The sequence below is a fragment of the Hemitrygon akajei genome, chromosome 4, assembly GCF_048418815.1.
Source record: "Hemitrygon akajei chromosome 4, sHemAka1.3, whole genome shotgun sequence".
NCBI lineage: Eukaryota > Metazoa > Chordata > Chondrichthyes > Myliobatiformes > Dasyatidae > Hemitrygon > Hemitrygon akajei.
This window is the reverse complement of record NC_133127.1, coordinates 158,462,310-158,477,754: the sequence shown is the minus strand read 5'-3', so window position 1 is coordinate 158,477,754 and position 15,445 is coordinate 158,462,310. Positions and strand designations below refer to the sequence as shown.

General features: G+C 42.2%; 1 protein-coding gene across 7 annotated transcripts in view; it reads right to left on the bottom strand.

Annotated features, from left to right (window-relative positions):
* LOC140726840 (tumor necrosis factor receptor superfamily member 19-like) overlaps positions 1-15,445 on the bottom strand; it is a 97,235-nt gene that overhangs the window by 55,568 nt on the left and 26,222 nt on the right. For 6 of the 7 annotated variants that reach the window (XM_073043726.1, XM_073043732.1, XM_073043729.1 and 3 more), the window contains one exon: positions 3,052-3,230. In XM_073043726.1, coding sequence (XP_072899827.1) covers positions 3,052-3,230 — 179 coding nt within the window. Of the gene's footprint in view, positions 1-3,051; positions 3,231-6,468; positions 6,600-15,445 lie in introns of all 7 variants that reach the window. The other variant, XM_073043731.1, reaches the window with a different exon arrangement.

The following is a 15,445-nucleotide window of genomic DNA, read 5'->3' as shown; positions in this document are numbered from 1 at the left end:
CGCTCTCTCAGTATTAAACATTAAGCTTCTAAACATGGACATTTGTAACTTCCTTTGCAACTTCCTCATCGGGAGACCACAGTCTGTGCAGATTGGTGACAACAAATCCTCCAGCAATCCTTATTGAGGGGCAATGGTGGGAAGTGTGAGCAGCTTAAAGTTCCTGGTGTCCACATTTTGGAGGATTTATCTTGGACCCAACACACTGATGTAATCACAAATAAGTACCACCAGTGGCTAAGTTTGACTAAGTTTGCTATGTCACCAAATATTCTTGCGAATTTCTACAGATGTAGAATGAAGAGTATTCTGACTAGCTGCACCTCAGCCTGATATGGAAGCTCCAGTGCACAGGATCGAAAGAGGATTGCAGAAGGTTGTAGACTAGCCAGCTCCATCATTGGCACAAACCTCTCCACCATCAATGACAACTTCAAGTGACGATGCCTAAAGAAGGCAGCATCCACCACCATAGACCCTCACCATCCACAACATGCCCTCTTCTCTCTCATTATCATCATCAGGGAATACAGCAGCCTGAAGACCAATGCTTAACATGTTAGGAACAGTTTCTTCTCTATCATCAGATTTCTGAACGGCCCATGAACATGACCTTATTACGCATCTTTTTTCACCATTTATTTATATTGTAACCTGCAGTCATTTTCTATCTTTACACTTAACCGCTGCCACAAAACACCAGATTTCATGTCATGTAAGACAGTGATAATAATGCTGCTTCTGATTATGACTTTAATTCACTGTGGGTAACACAAATTTAGGAGACATCAATGAATTCGGGATGACATAGATCTTAGCGACATTAATCCACTGGGACAGTGCAACTTATTGGAGAATTGTACCTCACCATTTCCACCCCATTCCTAGCACATCTTTATGTCTTCCCTGGTTTGTTGTTGTTGACCTTGATTGGTTAAAATCTGACTATCAACAAAGATGCTTGACACAGATATGAATGGAAGGCGTGGCGGGAGGTGGGGGGGAAATGAATGCAAACTTTTCTTAGAAATAACTGATATGCAGACAATAAAATTTCAATATTCCTAATTCATAAGAACTAAGATGGCTCAAGCATATACCAAACAGCTCCCAAGAGGATGTACATGAGGTATATAGAACAAGTTACACCTTCACACAACAGAGCAGTTAGCTCGATGCTATAACAGCACAGGGTGTTGAAGCTCGGAGTTCAAGCTTGGCACTCTTTGTAAGGAGTTTGTACGCCCTCCCAGTGGATTGTATGGGTTTTCTCCGGGTGCTCTGGTTTCCTCCCACAGTCCAAAAACATACCGGCTAGTGGGTTCACAAACAAGAGAAAATCTGCAGATACCGGAAGTCCAAGCAACACACACAAATTGCTGGAGGAACTCAACAGCCAGGGAGCATCTATAGATAAAAGTACAGTTGATGATTTGGGCTGAAACCCTTCAGCAAGTTAGTACGTTAACTGGTCATTGTAAATTGTCCCATGATTAAGTAAGGATTAAAATTGGGGGCTGCTCGACAATCGCCACTGCCAAGACCCAGCGCAAACATGAGGAACACCACCTCATATTCTATCTGTTTTATTTACAACACAGTGGTATGCAAACTGAATTTTCCAGCTTCAGGCAATCTGCTCCTCCTATGACTCCGCTGTCTCCCCTGGCCCGATCTATCTCCAGTCATCCTATTTTGTCTTCTCTCTCATATTCCCCTGCTACTCCACCAACTAGATCCCCATTTCCCCCCTCTTCCCACCCTCATTCTATCCGCTTATTATACTCACTACCTTTCTCCTCCCCCATCTGTCTATCTCTCCCCTAATGGCTCCCTTGATCATCTTCTGTACTCGTCAGATTACAGCACTGGCACTCTGTTTATCGCTCTCCATCTGCCTCCACCTCCACTTGGTCCATCTGCCTGCCTAACATTGCCTTTTTCCATCTATCATCCACTTTCCACAGTTCCCCAATTCCACCCCTCCTTTCCCTACCTGGCTCCATCCGTCTATTTTCCTTCACCCGCCTTCAGTCCACTAGTCACCTCACCAATCCCATCCTCTCTTTAGATTGGCTCTCTTCCCGCTCCACCCTCAGTCCTGCCACAAGATGCCAATAATTCCTTTCCCTCCCCTCACCCACCCCCACCAGAAGCTGCTCAGCCTGCTGAGTTCCTCCATCAGGCTGTTTGTTGCTCCAAATTCCAGCGTTGCGGTCTCCTGGGTCGCCATCCAAATGGAAGTACGGGGAGTAGCTACATCAAGGCTGGAGAGCTGATGGAACTGAAAACGGTGGGAAAGGGGAAGAGGAGGATTTCAGAAGGCATGAATTTTAAGAAGAGTTGAGGGAGTGTTTTTGGGTGAGAGGAAGGGGAATAGAAAAGATTAAGAGATCGAAGAGAAATAACTTGGGAGATGTAGCATCATCCCCAATGTTTTCTTCTGCACATTTCAAGTCTGTCCATGTTATATCAACCTTAGGGTTTTACTGATGCATAGTGCTGTGCTAAATGATAGAGTTCGCACTGCCAACAGTGCACTGGTAGGGAAATGTTTACAATGAGATGTAAAACTCCTGACATATTCAGATTGATGCCAGGCACATATAGGTGGGAATGGAATTACTGATATACAACTAAAGAAGCGATTGTGGACCAAGCTGAAAATATATGAAGAGTACAGGATAAAAAAGAAAGTGAAATAAATGGTTACTCTAAGTAAGTATAGTGAACTTCACAGGGTGTCTCCGTAAATTTCCCCACTTTAACCAATTATGGTACACTCTTTCTTTTGTACCAACAAAAATAGCTATTAAAACAGAAAGTAAGGTGTCTCTTGAACTACTTTAAGATGAATAGGGCTTGTTATGAAAGATTCTGGTGCTTTATTTTACAAAATCAGACAGATAATTGAGCAGAATATGCAGCCAAACATTCTGTGGGAACTGATGTGGGATTTTTCCAACACTTCATGCCTTCAAAGAGATAAAATTGAGTGATCCCAGATACTTAAAAGGTAAACAGATCACATCTGATGCTCCTTGAACCTACCCTGTCAAGCACTCTCCACATACTGCATTACTGGTGGCTGTGCAGTTGGCCTTCTGAATGCGATTAACGAGAGCACAGTCCGAGCATGGCTTACACTTCTGAAAACCCCAGTCTTCCTTGAACCTGCTTGGCCTGCAGGTCACGCACTGTCCATCATCCCCATATCCAAACCCGCATTCCTGAAAGGATTAATAAGAAAAGCCTGCTGTTAGAGGTAAGAGAAAAGGAGCGGCAGTAAGGTAAAATTACTAGGACAAGAGGCATGTGTAATGAACACTGCAGACAGGCCTCAGCTGAGACAATGGTAACCTTTCACTGCATTCAAATGCCCCTTTCAGTGTTAATAATCTCGCTTACTGCTTTAATCAACACTTAATCATTCAGTTATTTCACAATGCGCAGAAAATTTGAATGACAATAAGGACTGAGGTCCCCAACAGCTACATTATTAATGGCTATGGTGCAGTTATTTTTTTAAATTAACTTAGTCACATGAAATGGAATAAATGACATGTTTCTGCATTCATTCATTGTGTTGTTCTAAAATGTGAATGGTGTAGAGAGGTTAATTTGGTTCCGAAGAAATTATTATAGATGTCCCTTTTAAGGACTTTATCATTTGAGGCTAAAATTTTTACTTATGGAATTTGTGTTATTTTTGTTTGCGTTTGTGATGCAAATTAAATCCACAAATTAGGAATGAACAGTATAATGAACTTTTACTATAATATAAAAATTCCCTCCCCTTACTCAATTTATTCAAGTATTATTAATTATTCGGGTTTTGTTTTGGCAGACAATAAATGACACCAAAACTTGAAATTTTTATGATGGAAAAGTAGAGGTAAGGGTTAGATTGACCGTAAGGGTAGTTTTAAAGGTAAGCAAAATCTTGTGGAATGAAGGGTTTATACTGCGCTGCAGTGTTGTATGTTCTGTGTTAACTATCTAAGCCCTTGTTTCCAGTTGGCAGTTGAATTCAGGAGCCCAGCTGCCAGAGGAGTAACTGAAGCAAACCAAAACTGAGCGTGTTGGAAGCACTCTCAGCAGGTCAGACAGCAACTGTGGGAAGAGAAACAGAGCTAGTATTTCCATTCAAAGAACCTTGTTGGAAATGGCAAAGAGAGAAGACAAGTTTCAATTGCAGTGAGGGGGGAAGGAAGCAACTTCTTTTCTCTTTTTTCCAGTTCTACCGAAGAGTCGTCAACCTGAAACGTTTAACTCTGGTTAAGCATAGAACATCGCAATCATTACAAGAGTTTGTTTATTGGTGAGGCTGCACGAGGTTTAAAAAGAACTTGGGGCATCTCTGAACTTTTTGGCAATATGCAATCATTGTGATAGATTCATTGGTGGGGCTGTGAGAGGTTGTTCATTGGTGAGACTGCATGAGGTTTAAAAAGAGCTCGGCCTTTTTGGAATATTTTGGCGGGATGCAATCATCGCGCAAGGTCATTTGTTGATGAGGTTGCACAAAGTTTAAAAAGAGCTCAGGCCTCTTTGGAGGAACGCAATCATCATGATCTTTTAGGCTAGTGGTTGCCAACCAGTTGATCGCAATTGGCCAGTTGATCTTTGAGACTTTCTCAGTAGATCTCGAAAAAAGTGACAAGTGAATACACAAATACATTATGCCTGATAAACCTTTTGATGCCAAAGCAAATTTTACCCCTAGAGCGTATATGTGAGTTGTTTTTAACCCACATTTAGTTGCTTTCCCTGGTTACTGTATTTCTCTTTTTCCACTGCCCAGCGTCGTGTTACATGTGTGCGGACATCATGTGACTATTGCCGCTATCTGTCAAATTCCCATGGAGCGTGGGAGAGCTTCGTTTATCTTAAACATAAACGAACAAACGGGCAAACTGTCCAAAGGCGAAAGTAAACAACACGTGTGGGTAAAAATGACTCACTTATGCATTCATGACTAACTAAAATCTAATCAACTTTAATCGGTTTTCACTCTATTATGCTGCTATTTATATAATGTCAGTTATGCAAAAGTTTGATCAGTTGTACTGCTCTTTCTTTCGAATTTTTTGCCTTTGATAGCGTGATGTTTAGCATTTCGGATAGTGTGCTAGTAATAGCATTAATTTTAGTTTTTACTAAAAGTTAGCGCCTCTCTCTCTCTTCTCTTGATTTAGTTGTTGTATTTTTTTCAGTGTAGCTTGTGCCGCATCAAAATGACCAATTCGATTACCGTAGATTCCGGACTACAGAGCGCACCTGATTATTAGCCGCAGGCTCTAATTTTAGAAATAAAATCAATTTTTTAATTGTAAAGGCCGCACCGGATTTTAGGCCGCACCGCTACTTTTAAATATACATACGTATCGGTAACACAAATTACGTTGCATATACTTTTTTACTGAACAGCACGAACAACATTCCAATATCTCCTAGCGACTGGTAAAAATATATATATTGCAGCCTACCAGGAAAAGTTATTGATCGACTTTAACTTAAAAGCAGCGTTTTCGATCGGGTCTAATCGGGTCTGACGCTTGCGCAATGCGATCGGGTCTAATCGGGTCTGACGCTTGCGCATTGCGATCGGGTCTAATCGGGTCTGACACGCTTGCGCAATGCGATCGGGTCTAATCGGGTCTGACGCTTGCGCAATGCGATCGGGTCTAATCGGGTCTGACGCTTGCGCATTGCGATCGGGTCTAATCGGGTCTGACGCTTGCGCAATGCGCTCGGGTCTAATCGGGTCTGACGCTTGCGCATTGCGATCGGGTCTAATCGGGTCTGACGCTTGCGCATTGCGATCGGGTCTAATCGGGTCTGACGCTTGCGCAATGCGCTCGGGTCTAATCGGGTCTGACGCTTGCGCATTGCGATCGGGTCTAATCGGGTCTGACGCGCTCGGGTCTTGCTTCGAGTATTTTCCATGTTGATGAGGGTGAGTACAAATGACTGATTTACAATAATTTAATTGTGAAAGTGCGCTTGATTTATCGTACAATTTCATTGGACCTCTGTGAACTACTCATCAATTTTATTGGTCTACTGTTACGAGGCAAAATGTTTACGAGGCGGCATGAAAAAAAAACCATGTATTAGCCGCTCTGGATTATAGGCCGCAGAGTTCAAAGCTGTTCAAAATGTGGGAAAAAAGTAGCGGCTTATAATCCGGAATCTACGGTAGATTAAGAGTACAGATTGTCGCAAACATCAATATATGGCTCTCACTGGTGATATCCTGCACGGTAGCTAACTGGCATGGCGGAGGCTCCACGAAAGAAGGCGGAAACGTACAAATTCCATCCAGAACGGGAAGAGGAATTTCTGTTTACCTTGGTGAAAGACAAGTGTGTATGTATGTTGTGCCACCAAACACAAGCACTGACTAAAAGAGGGAATCTGGAGCGGCACCACAACACCAACCACCAGAAATTTAAAGACACCTACCCCCCAAAGAGCGCAATCCACGCCAGGAACGTTGAGGAGCTGAAATCGGGGTTGAAGGCCCAGCAATCGTTTTTCACAAAACATGCTGCTCAAAATAAGGCTGCTATTGAAGCATCATTTCGTGAAGTCACCTTTTGGTTAAACACAAGATGTCTTTTACAGATGGCAATTTATTCAAGAAAGCAATGGCCATTACCGCAGAAACTGTTTTTGACATCAAAACCACAATGAGTAATATACCACTTGGCCCTGCAACAGTGACAAGGATGGTGGAGTCACTGTCAGAGGACGTGGATCAACAAGTCTAAAAGGACTTGTCACTCTGTGGATATGTCTCACTACAGTTCGATGAATCCCTGGATGTAATGCAAACAGCTCAGCTTGTTGTATCTGTCAGAATGGCTTTCCAGGATTTTACAGCAAAGGAGGACTTCCTCACTCTTTTGCACTTAAAGGAGAGAATGAGAGCTGAGGATATTTACAATGAGTTTAAAAAATATGTCCATGAAAATGACATCCCCATTCATAAACTGGTGGCAATTACAACTGATGGGGCCCCAGCAATGCGCAGTGAGTGCATTGGTTTTATAGCACTGTGCCGTAATGACCCTGATTTTCCCGACTTCCTGAATCATCACTGTGTGATTCATCAGCAGGCCTTGGCTGGGAAGGTTGTGGATTTTTCTCATGTAACACTGGTGGTCAAACTGATAAACTTGATTTGCAAAAGCGCTTCAGCACCGCTTACTCAAGGCGTTATTGGATGAGCTCGATGCTGTTTACGGAGACATACTTCTTCATGCATTGTTTGGTGGTTGAGTCGTGGCAAAGTGCAACGACTTGTTGATTTGCTGCCTGAGATGGAGGCTTTTCTGTCGACAAGAAACGAGGAGCACGAGGAACTGTCAGATGATACATGGCTACTGGATTTAGGGTTTCTGACAGACCTAACCGCTAAATTAAACGCACTTAACAACGAGCTCATGGGAAAAGACCAACACCTGCCCCAGATGATAAGTGCAGTAAATGCGTTTAAGGTCAAGCTCGGTATTTGGATTTCAAATTTAAAGAATGGGAGGCTGACACACTTTCCCAACTTGGAGAAACTGTTACAGGCCATCAAGGAAAAAAATGCTTTTTACCCTGAGCAGTACTGTGCTTACCTAGACAAACTGGCAATAGAGTTCGATCAGTGTTTTGGGGAGTTAAACATCATGCAAGATATTGCTGCACTTATTTCAAACCCATTTTTGCTGATCAATATAGAACAGATAGCAGCCAAATTCCAGCAAGTATTTGGTGTGCCTAGTGACATTGAAATGGAAATAATTGATCTGCAAAATGACATTGTGTTGCCTTTATGGCATTTGTTTAGTTTATAATATTTTCGCTTTAGTAATTCGTTTGTTAGCATTTTTTAGTTAAAGTTAGGATTGTTTAAAGTAAATTCGTTGTCTGTGATATATCGTGGCATGCGATGACGTCACATCCGGTTTCGCCGCGTCTTGTGGGAAAATACTGGTTTGGAGAAACGGGAAGGAGGGGGCTCACATGTGCGAGATCAGCGCAAGAAAAGTTTTCTTTCTACGCATTAGAAACATAGTGAAGCAACGCCGTAAGTTCATGAGATAATCGATATGTTGAATTAAAATGTTAACGCTAATTCTGTTAAAAGTAACGACGGTTGATAAGGTTTATGTTTTCGTTAGTTAAAGAGTTGCAGATAGTTTGTGTTGAAGTGTATTTAAAGCAGTCAATGGCGTAAGTAAATTCTGACTGTATGCTGCATTTTAATGTAATGTAGTTGTTGTAGTTTACTTTTGCAAGTATTTACGATGTAAATGCGACATCAAGAAGGAAACAAATACTGTACAAATCTTGTATTGTTTTGTCAACAGTTTTCAACATACGTTAATGTGGAAGAGTGAACAGTAAACGGTTAATCTTACTGCGATCCTGTTTTCATTGACGACGGTTTACCTCGGTGTTTAGTTCAGCGTTCCCTTACACCTGAGCGAGAACACTACAGACATCGAGCTTAAAGCAAGATCAAGGGACGGTGACTTTTGGGGGCTTGTCAGCAGGGAGAAGTTTCCTCATCTCACCCATGTGCACTGAAAGTCAGTGCCTACTGCGGGTCAACTTACCTGTGAAACTGCATTTTCACAGATGAAAATTATTAAATCTAAGTATGGGAGCCGTCTTACTGACAAGACACCTCACAGACTGTCTCAGACTGGCTGTCTGTAGATATGAGCCAAATTTCAGGTAACTAGCAGAAAGTATTCGGCCCTAGACATCACACTGAGTGCAACAGTCAATTTTTATTCATTTATTTTTCGTGTTGAAATAAAATTAAATAATGAAACTTAGAATTAAAGGTATAAAGTATTGTAATATTCTTAAAGAAACACAGCTATGGCTTGTTTGATATGCTAGTTAGTGTTTTCTTGGTTAAATTAATTTGAAAGTTTGACAAAAGCATTTTATGTAATTAGAATACAAATAACCCAAATAAAAATTGTAAGTACAATCTGAGCTGTTTTTTCTCTATATGATTTAGTCGGTCGATCTTGCCTTTCACTAAGGCCGAGGTAGGGGATCTTGGGCTTAAATAGGTTTGTGACAACTATTTTAGGCAATCGGCAGGGGCCAATAAAAAGATAGTGAGGTGTAAATGGAGTGGCCATTGTTGGGAGTGCCACAGTGTTAGAGAAGTCAGGCTTTGACTCAACAGGGACTGACCTTGATTCAACTGTCTTGGATGAGAACAGGCGGAGGCTAGGACTTAAGCTTTAGAAGTTAGAGGTATAACAAGTGTAAGTAGGATGGTAGTTCAGGCAGTGGAGTGGCCCTCCACTGATGGGAAAGATGTGAGATTTCAGGGTACCTAACATTTTCCCTGATGACTACATTTGTATGATGCATCCAAATTCAATTCCTGATTGACAAGATCAAGGAAATTGAGCTGGGACTGGATTTACCCAGGACTATCCGCGAGGATGAAAACCTCATAGATGAAACTTTTTACTGAGGCGGTCACACCTAGAACGCAGGCTTCGGAGAGTAGATGGTTGATCACTAGGAGAAGAAAGGGGAATAAGCAGTCAATGCAGGATTCCCCTGTGGCAATTTCCCTCAGCAACAAGAACACTCCTTTGGATACTGCTGGAAGGGATGACATATCAGATCACAGCAGCAGTGACACTGCCTGGCTCTGAGGACCAGCAGTTTAGGGTGAAATCAGGCAGAGTGGTAGTGATAGAAGACTTGATAGTTCAGGGGACAGCCAGAATGAGGTGCTGTTTCCCAGGTGCTAGGATCCAGAATGTTTCAGAGTGGCAGCAGAAGATTCTCAAGAGGGCAAATGAACAGCCAGAGGTTGTGGTGCACATTGGCACCAATGATGTAAGTAGAAAGAGTGAGGAGGCCCTGCACAGTGAGTATAGGAAGATCAGGAAGAGGCTGAAGGACAGGACCATCAAGGTAGTAATCTCTGGATTACTCCTAGTACTATATGCTAGTTAGGGCTCAAATAGGATTGCAGTACAGATGAATGTGTGGCTGAGGGAGTGATGTAGGGAGCAGGGTTTCAGGCTTCCGGATCATTAGGATCTCTTCTGGGGAAGGTATGACCTGCACAAAAAGGACAGGTTATATCTGAACCCAAAGGGGATCTAATATCACTGTGGGCAGGTTTGCTAGAGCTTTGGGGAGGGTTTAAACTAATTTGGCAAAGGGATGGGATCTGGAGTGATAGGGCTGAGGATGGGGCAATCGGTATACAACTTGATGCAGTGTGTAATGAGACTGTGAGGATAGACAGGCAAATGATAGGACAAAATTACAGTGGGATAACTTGAAGTGTAACATGGGGGCAAAATCAAAAAGGGTGATGAACACAGGATTGAAGGTGGTATATTTGAATGCACACAGTATATGGAATAAGGTGGATCCTGTAAATCAGTTAGAGATTGGAATAGATGACGTTGCAGGCGTCACTGAGTTATGGGTGAAAGAAGATCATAATTGGGAGTTTAACTTACAAGGATACACATTGTATCAAGAGGACAGGCATGTAGGCAGATGGGTGGAGTGGCTCTGCTAGTAAAAAATGAAATCGAATCCTTAGAAAGAGGTGACCTAGGATCAGTAGATGTAGAATCCTTTTGGACAGAGACAAGAAACTGCAAGGTTAAAAGGACCCTGATGGGAGTTATATACAGGCCCACAAACAGTAGCCAAGAGATGGGATATAAATTTCAAAGATAAATAGAAAAAGCTTGTAAGAAGGGCAATATTATGATGGTCATATGGTGATTTCAATATGCAGGTTGATGGGAAAAAGATCAGTCTGGTGCTGGTTCACATGAGAGGGAACTTATGGAATTCATACAGGATGGCTTTTCAGAGCAGCTTGTGGCTGAGGCCATCAGGGGAAAGGCAATTCTGCATTAGGTATTGTGTAAAGAACCAGATTTGATTAGGGAGCTTAAGGTAAAGGAACCCTTAGGAGACAGTGATCAAAATATGATAGAACTCATCATGCAGTTTGAGAAGGAGAAGCTAAAGTCAGATGTAACAGTATTACAAGTGGAGTGAAGGGAATTACAGAGGTATGAGAGAGGAGCTGGCTAAAATTGATTATAGGGGGACGATGGCAGATGACTAGAATTTATTTTCTAGGGTTACTTGTAAGGCACAGAATAGATACATCAAAAAAATGCATAAGTATTCTTAAGAGAGGATGTGGAAACCATGGCTGACAAGGGAATTCAATGATTCAGAAACAAAGGAGAAGGCATATAACAAAAAAATAGTGAGAACTTAAAAGGGTTGGGAAGCTTTTGAAAACCAACAGAAGGCAACTAAAAAAAAGGAAGGGGAAGATGAAATATGAAGGTAAGCCAGCCAATAATATAAAAGAAGATATCAAAAGTATTTTCAGTTATATAAAGTGTAAAAGAGAGGCAAGAGTGGATATTGGACCTCTGGAAAATTAATCTGGAGAGGTAGTAAGGAGGAACAATTAAATGGCAGACAAACTTAATAAGTACTTTGCATAAGCTTTCACTGTGGAGGACAGAAATTCAAGTGTCAGGGGCCAGATGCCAGTGTAGTTGCTATTACTAAGGAGAAGGTGCTTGCGGAACTGAAAGATCTGATGCTAGGTAAGTCACCTGGACCAAGGGAACTTTAAGAGGTAGCTGAAGAGATTATGGAGGCATCACTGGCTTCTGGAATTCCTCTGGAGGACAGGGAAATTGCAAATGTCACTCCACTCTTTAAAAAGGGAGGGAGATAGAAGAATTGGAATTATAGGCCAGATATCCTGACTTTTGCGGTTGGGAAGATGTTGGGACTCTATTATTAAGGATGAAGTTTCTGGGTACCTGGAGGCACATGATAAAGAAGGCCAAAGTTAGCATGATTTCTTTAAGGGGAAATCTTGCCTTACAATGTGTTGGAATTCTTTTGAGGAAAAACAGACAGGATGGACAAAGGAAAGTCAGCGGATGTTGCTTACATGGATTTTCAGAAAGCCTTTGACAAGGTGCTGAATACGACGCTACTTATCAGGACAAGAGCTCATGGCGTTACAGGTAAGGTACTACGATGGATAGAGCATTGACTGACTGGCAGGAGACTAAGAGTAGGAATAATGGGGACCTTTTCTGGTTGGCTGCCGGTGACTAATGGTGTTCTGCAAGGGTCAGTACTGAGACCGTTTCTTTTCACATTATATGTCAACGATTTCAGTGATGGAATTGATGGCTTTGTGGCCAAGTTTGCAGATGAATACAAAGATAGATGAAGAAGCAGGTAGTGTTGAGGTAGCAGGGAGTCTGTGGAAGGAATCAGACATTTTGGGGGAATGCATAAAGAAGTACAGATAGAATATAGTGTAGGGAAATGTACGATCATGCACTTTGATAGAATGAATAAAGGTATCGACTGTTTTCTAAATGGGGAGAAAATGCAAAAGTCAGAGGTGCAAAGGGACATTGTGCTGGATTCCCTAAAGGATAGCTTCAGGTTGAATCAGAGATGAGGAAGGCAAATGCAATGTTAACATTCATTTAAAGAGGATTAGAATATAAGAACAAGGATGTGATGCAGAAGCTTTATATGACATTGGTCAGAACACACGGAGTACTGTGAACAGTTCTGGGTCCCTTATCTAAGAAAAGATATGATGGCATTGGAGAGGATCCAAAGGAGGTTCACAAGAATCATTATGAGAATGAAAGATTTACCTTATGAAGAATGTTTGATGGCTCAAGGCATACACTTGCTGGAGTTTAGAAGAATGAGGGTGGATCTCACTGAAACCTATTGAATATTGAAAGGCCTAGATAGAGTGGATGTGGAGAGGATGTCTCTTAGAGTGAGTCTAGGATGAAAGGGCATAGCTTTAGAATAGGATATAAGAGATGAGAAGGCATTTCATTACCCAGAGAGTGGAGAATCTGTGGAATTCATTGCCATGGACAACTGTGGAGGCCAATCACTGAGTATATTTTAAGTGGAGGTAGATAGATTCTAGATTTGTCAGGGTGAAAAAGGTTATAGGGAGAAGGCAGGAGAATGGGGTTGAAAAGGATAATAAATGAGCTAGGATGCAATGGCAGAGCAGACTCGATGGACTGAATAGCCTAATTCTGTTGCTGTCTTCTGGTCTTACAGGCCCTTTGGCTACTATATTGTGCTGACTCTTGAAGCTAGCCTAAGATCATCTAACCTTTCCTTCCTACATAACCCTCCAGTTTTCTAACATTCATCTGCCTTAAGAGGTCCTTAAATGCCCCTAATGGACTTGCTTGTACTGCCAGCCCTGACAGGGTGTTCCACGCACCTACCACTCTCTGTGAAAAAAAACTTACCACCAACATCCCTCCCTATACTTCCCTCCAATCACCCTAAAGTTATGTTCCCTCTCATTAGCTATTTCCACTTTTGGTTCTCTTTCCAAGGATGCTGTCTCATTGGCATTTATTGGTTTTACTTGTGACTTCCAGCACCTTCACTACTTGACTTTTAGCAAACTAATTTAGTGTGAATTTAGCTTTAAGAAACACCCAATAACATTGACTCATAAAGGTAATCTCTTTCGTACATATGATTCTAGGAAAATTCTCTGTGATATTCCCTTCCCAGTTTTGTTCCTTTTATCAATACATCTCACATTTCCTATGTCATTTTAGGAAGCCAAACCAGTGCAGGATTTAACAACAGGCTTGGTTTAGTTTGTCTGTGCATACAATCTTTCTAAAAACACAGGTAAGTGATTGCACCAATTGTAAGTGCATGAAAAAGGCCACTTTTACAAAGAAGCATTTACATCTCATAGCAGTTCTACAAGAAGTATTTAAGTCTAAGGATCATTTTCAGGACCACACCAACCTATGTGTGATTTGCATATTAGATACACAGTTAGTTCTTCAGCCCTTAACGTACACAGTCCAGCTTCCCATCATTCCTTATGATTACAAGTAAAAGGTCATGAGTGATTTGTTCAATCCTACAACAGAAATCGCTGGATGGAATTCAGATGAACTCAGATCACAGCAACACGCACAAAATGCTGTTGGAGCTCAGCAGGACAGACAACATCTATGGAAACAGTTGACATTTCGGGCTGAGACTCCTCAGTCCTGATGAAGGGTCTTAGCCAAAACCGTCGACTGGTTACTCTTTTCCATAGATGCTGCCTGGCCTGCTGAGTTCCTCCAGCATTGTCCTCAAGACAAAGGAGATGATAGTGGATTTCAGGAGACATCCCCCCGCTATGTCTCCCCTCACAGTCCTCAGCAGCCCTGTGTCCACCGTGGAGAACTTCAGGTTCCTGGGAACCACCATCTCTCAGGATCTGAAGTGGGAGCAGAACATCAGCTCCATCCTGAAGAAGGCCCAGCAGCGGATGTATTTCCTGTGGCTCTTGAGGAAATACGGTCTGCCTCAGGAATTGCTGCTGCAATTCTACACTGCAGTCATTGAGTCTGTCCTGTGCACCTCCATCATTGTGTGGTTTGGAGCCACCACCAAGCAGGATAGAACCAGACTACAGCGCACAGTGAGGACTGCCGAGCGCATCATTGGAGCCTCCCTGCTCTCTATTGTGGACCTGTACTCTTCCAGGTTGAAGAAGAGGGCGGGGAACATCATAAAGGACTCCTCCCATCCTGCGCACGGACTGTTTGATCTGCTTCCATCTGGTAGGCACTTCAGATCCCTCCAGACTAAGACTAATAGGCACTGGAGAAGTTTTTTTCCCTACTGTGGTCACTTTGCTGAACAGTTAACTGCCGGTTAACTGTCAGCTATCTATTACTTGGATTGCACTACCTGTATGTACAATTTATATTTTCATTTATATTTATCATTATTATTGTTATGAGCAGAGAGACAACATCTGCCGGAAGTAAATTCCTTGTATGTGCACAGGTACTTGGCGATTAAAGTCTGATTCTGATTCTGATTTTGTGTGTCTTGCTTGGATTTCCAGCATCTGCAGATTTTCTCTTGTTTGGAACTCAGATCATAACTGCTCTCACTGAAAATCAATGACAATCTGATCTTTCACCTTGGGTGAAAGTCCATCCTGACCAAGGTTGAAGATTTCACTAGCAATGGAGAACTACTTTAATTTAACAGAGTAGAACAGTTCCTTTAAAAGTTAATGAGTAAATAACCGTCAATTGCCATACAAACCTGTGCAGATGAGAAGCATGCAGGCTCAGAACCCAGTATCAACAGAATACATTCATAACTTGACTTCATTGACTTCTCTAACTTTCATTAATGCCCCTCCTCCCCTTCTTACCCCATCCCTGACATATTTAGTTGTTTTTTTTTCTCTCTCTCTGCCCATCACTCTGCCTGTTCTCCATCTCCCTCTGGTGCTCCCCCCCTTTCTTTCTCCCGAGGCCTCCCGTCCCATGATCCTTTCCCTTCTCCAGCTCTGTATCACTTTCAC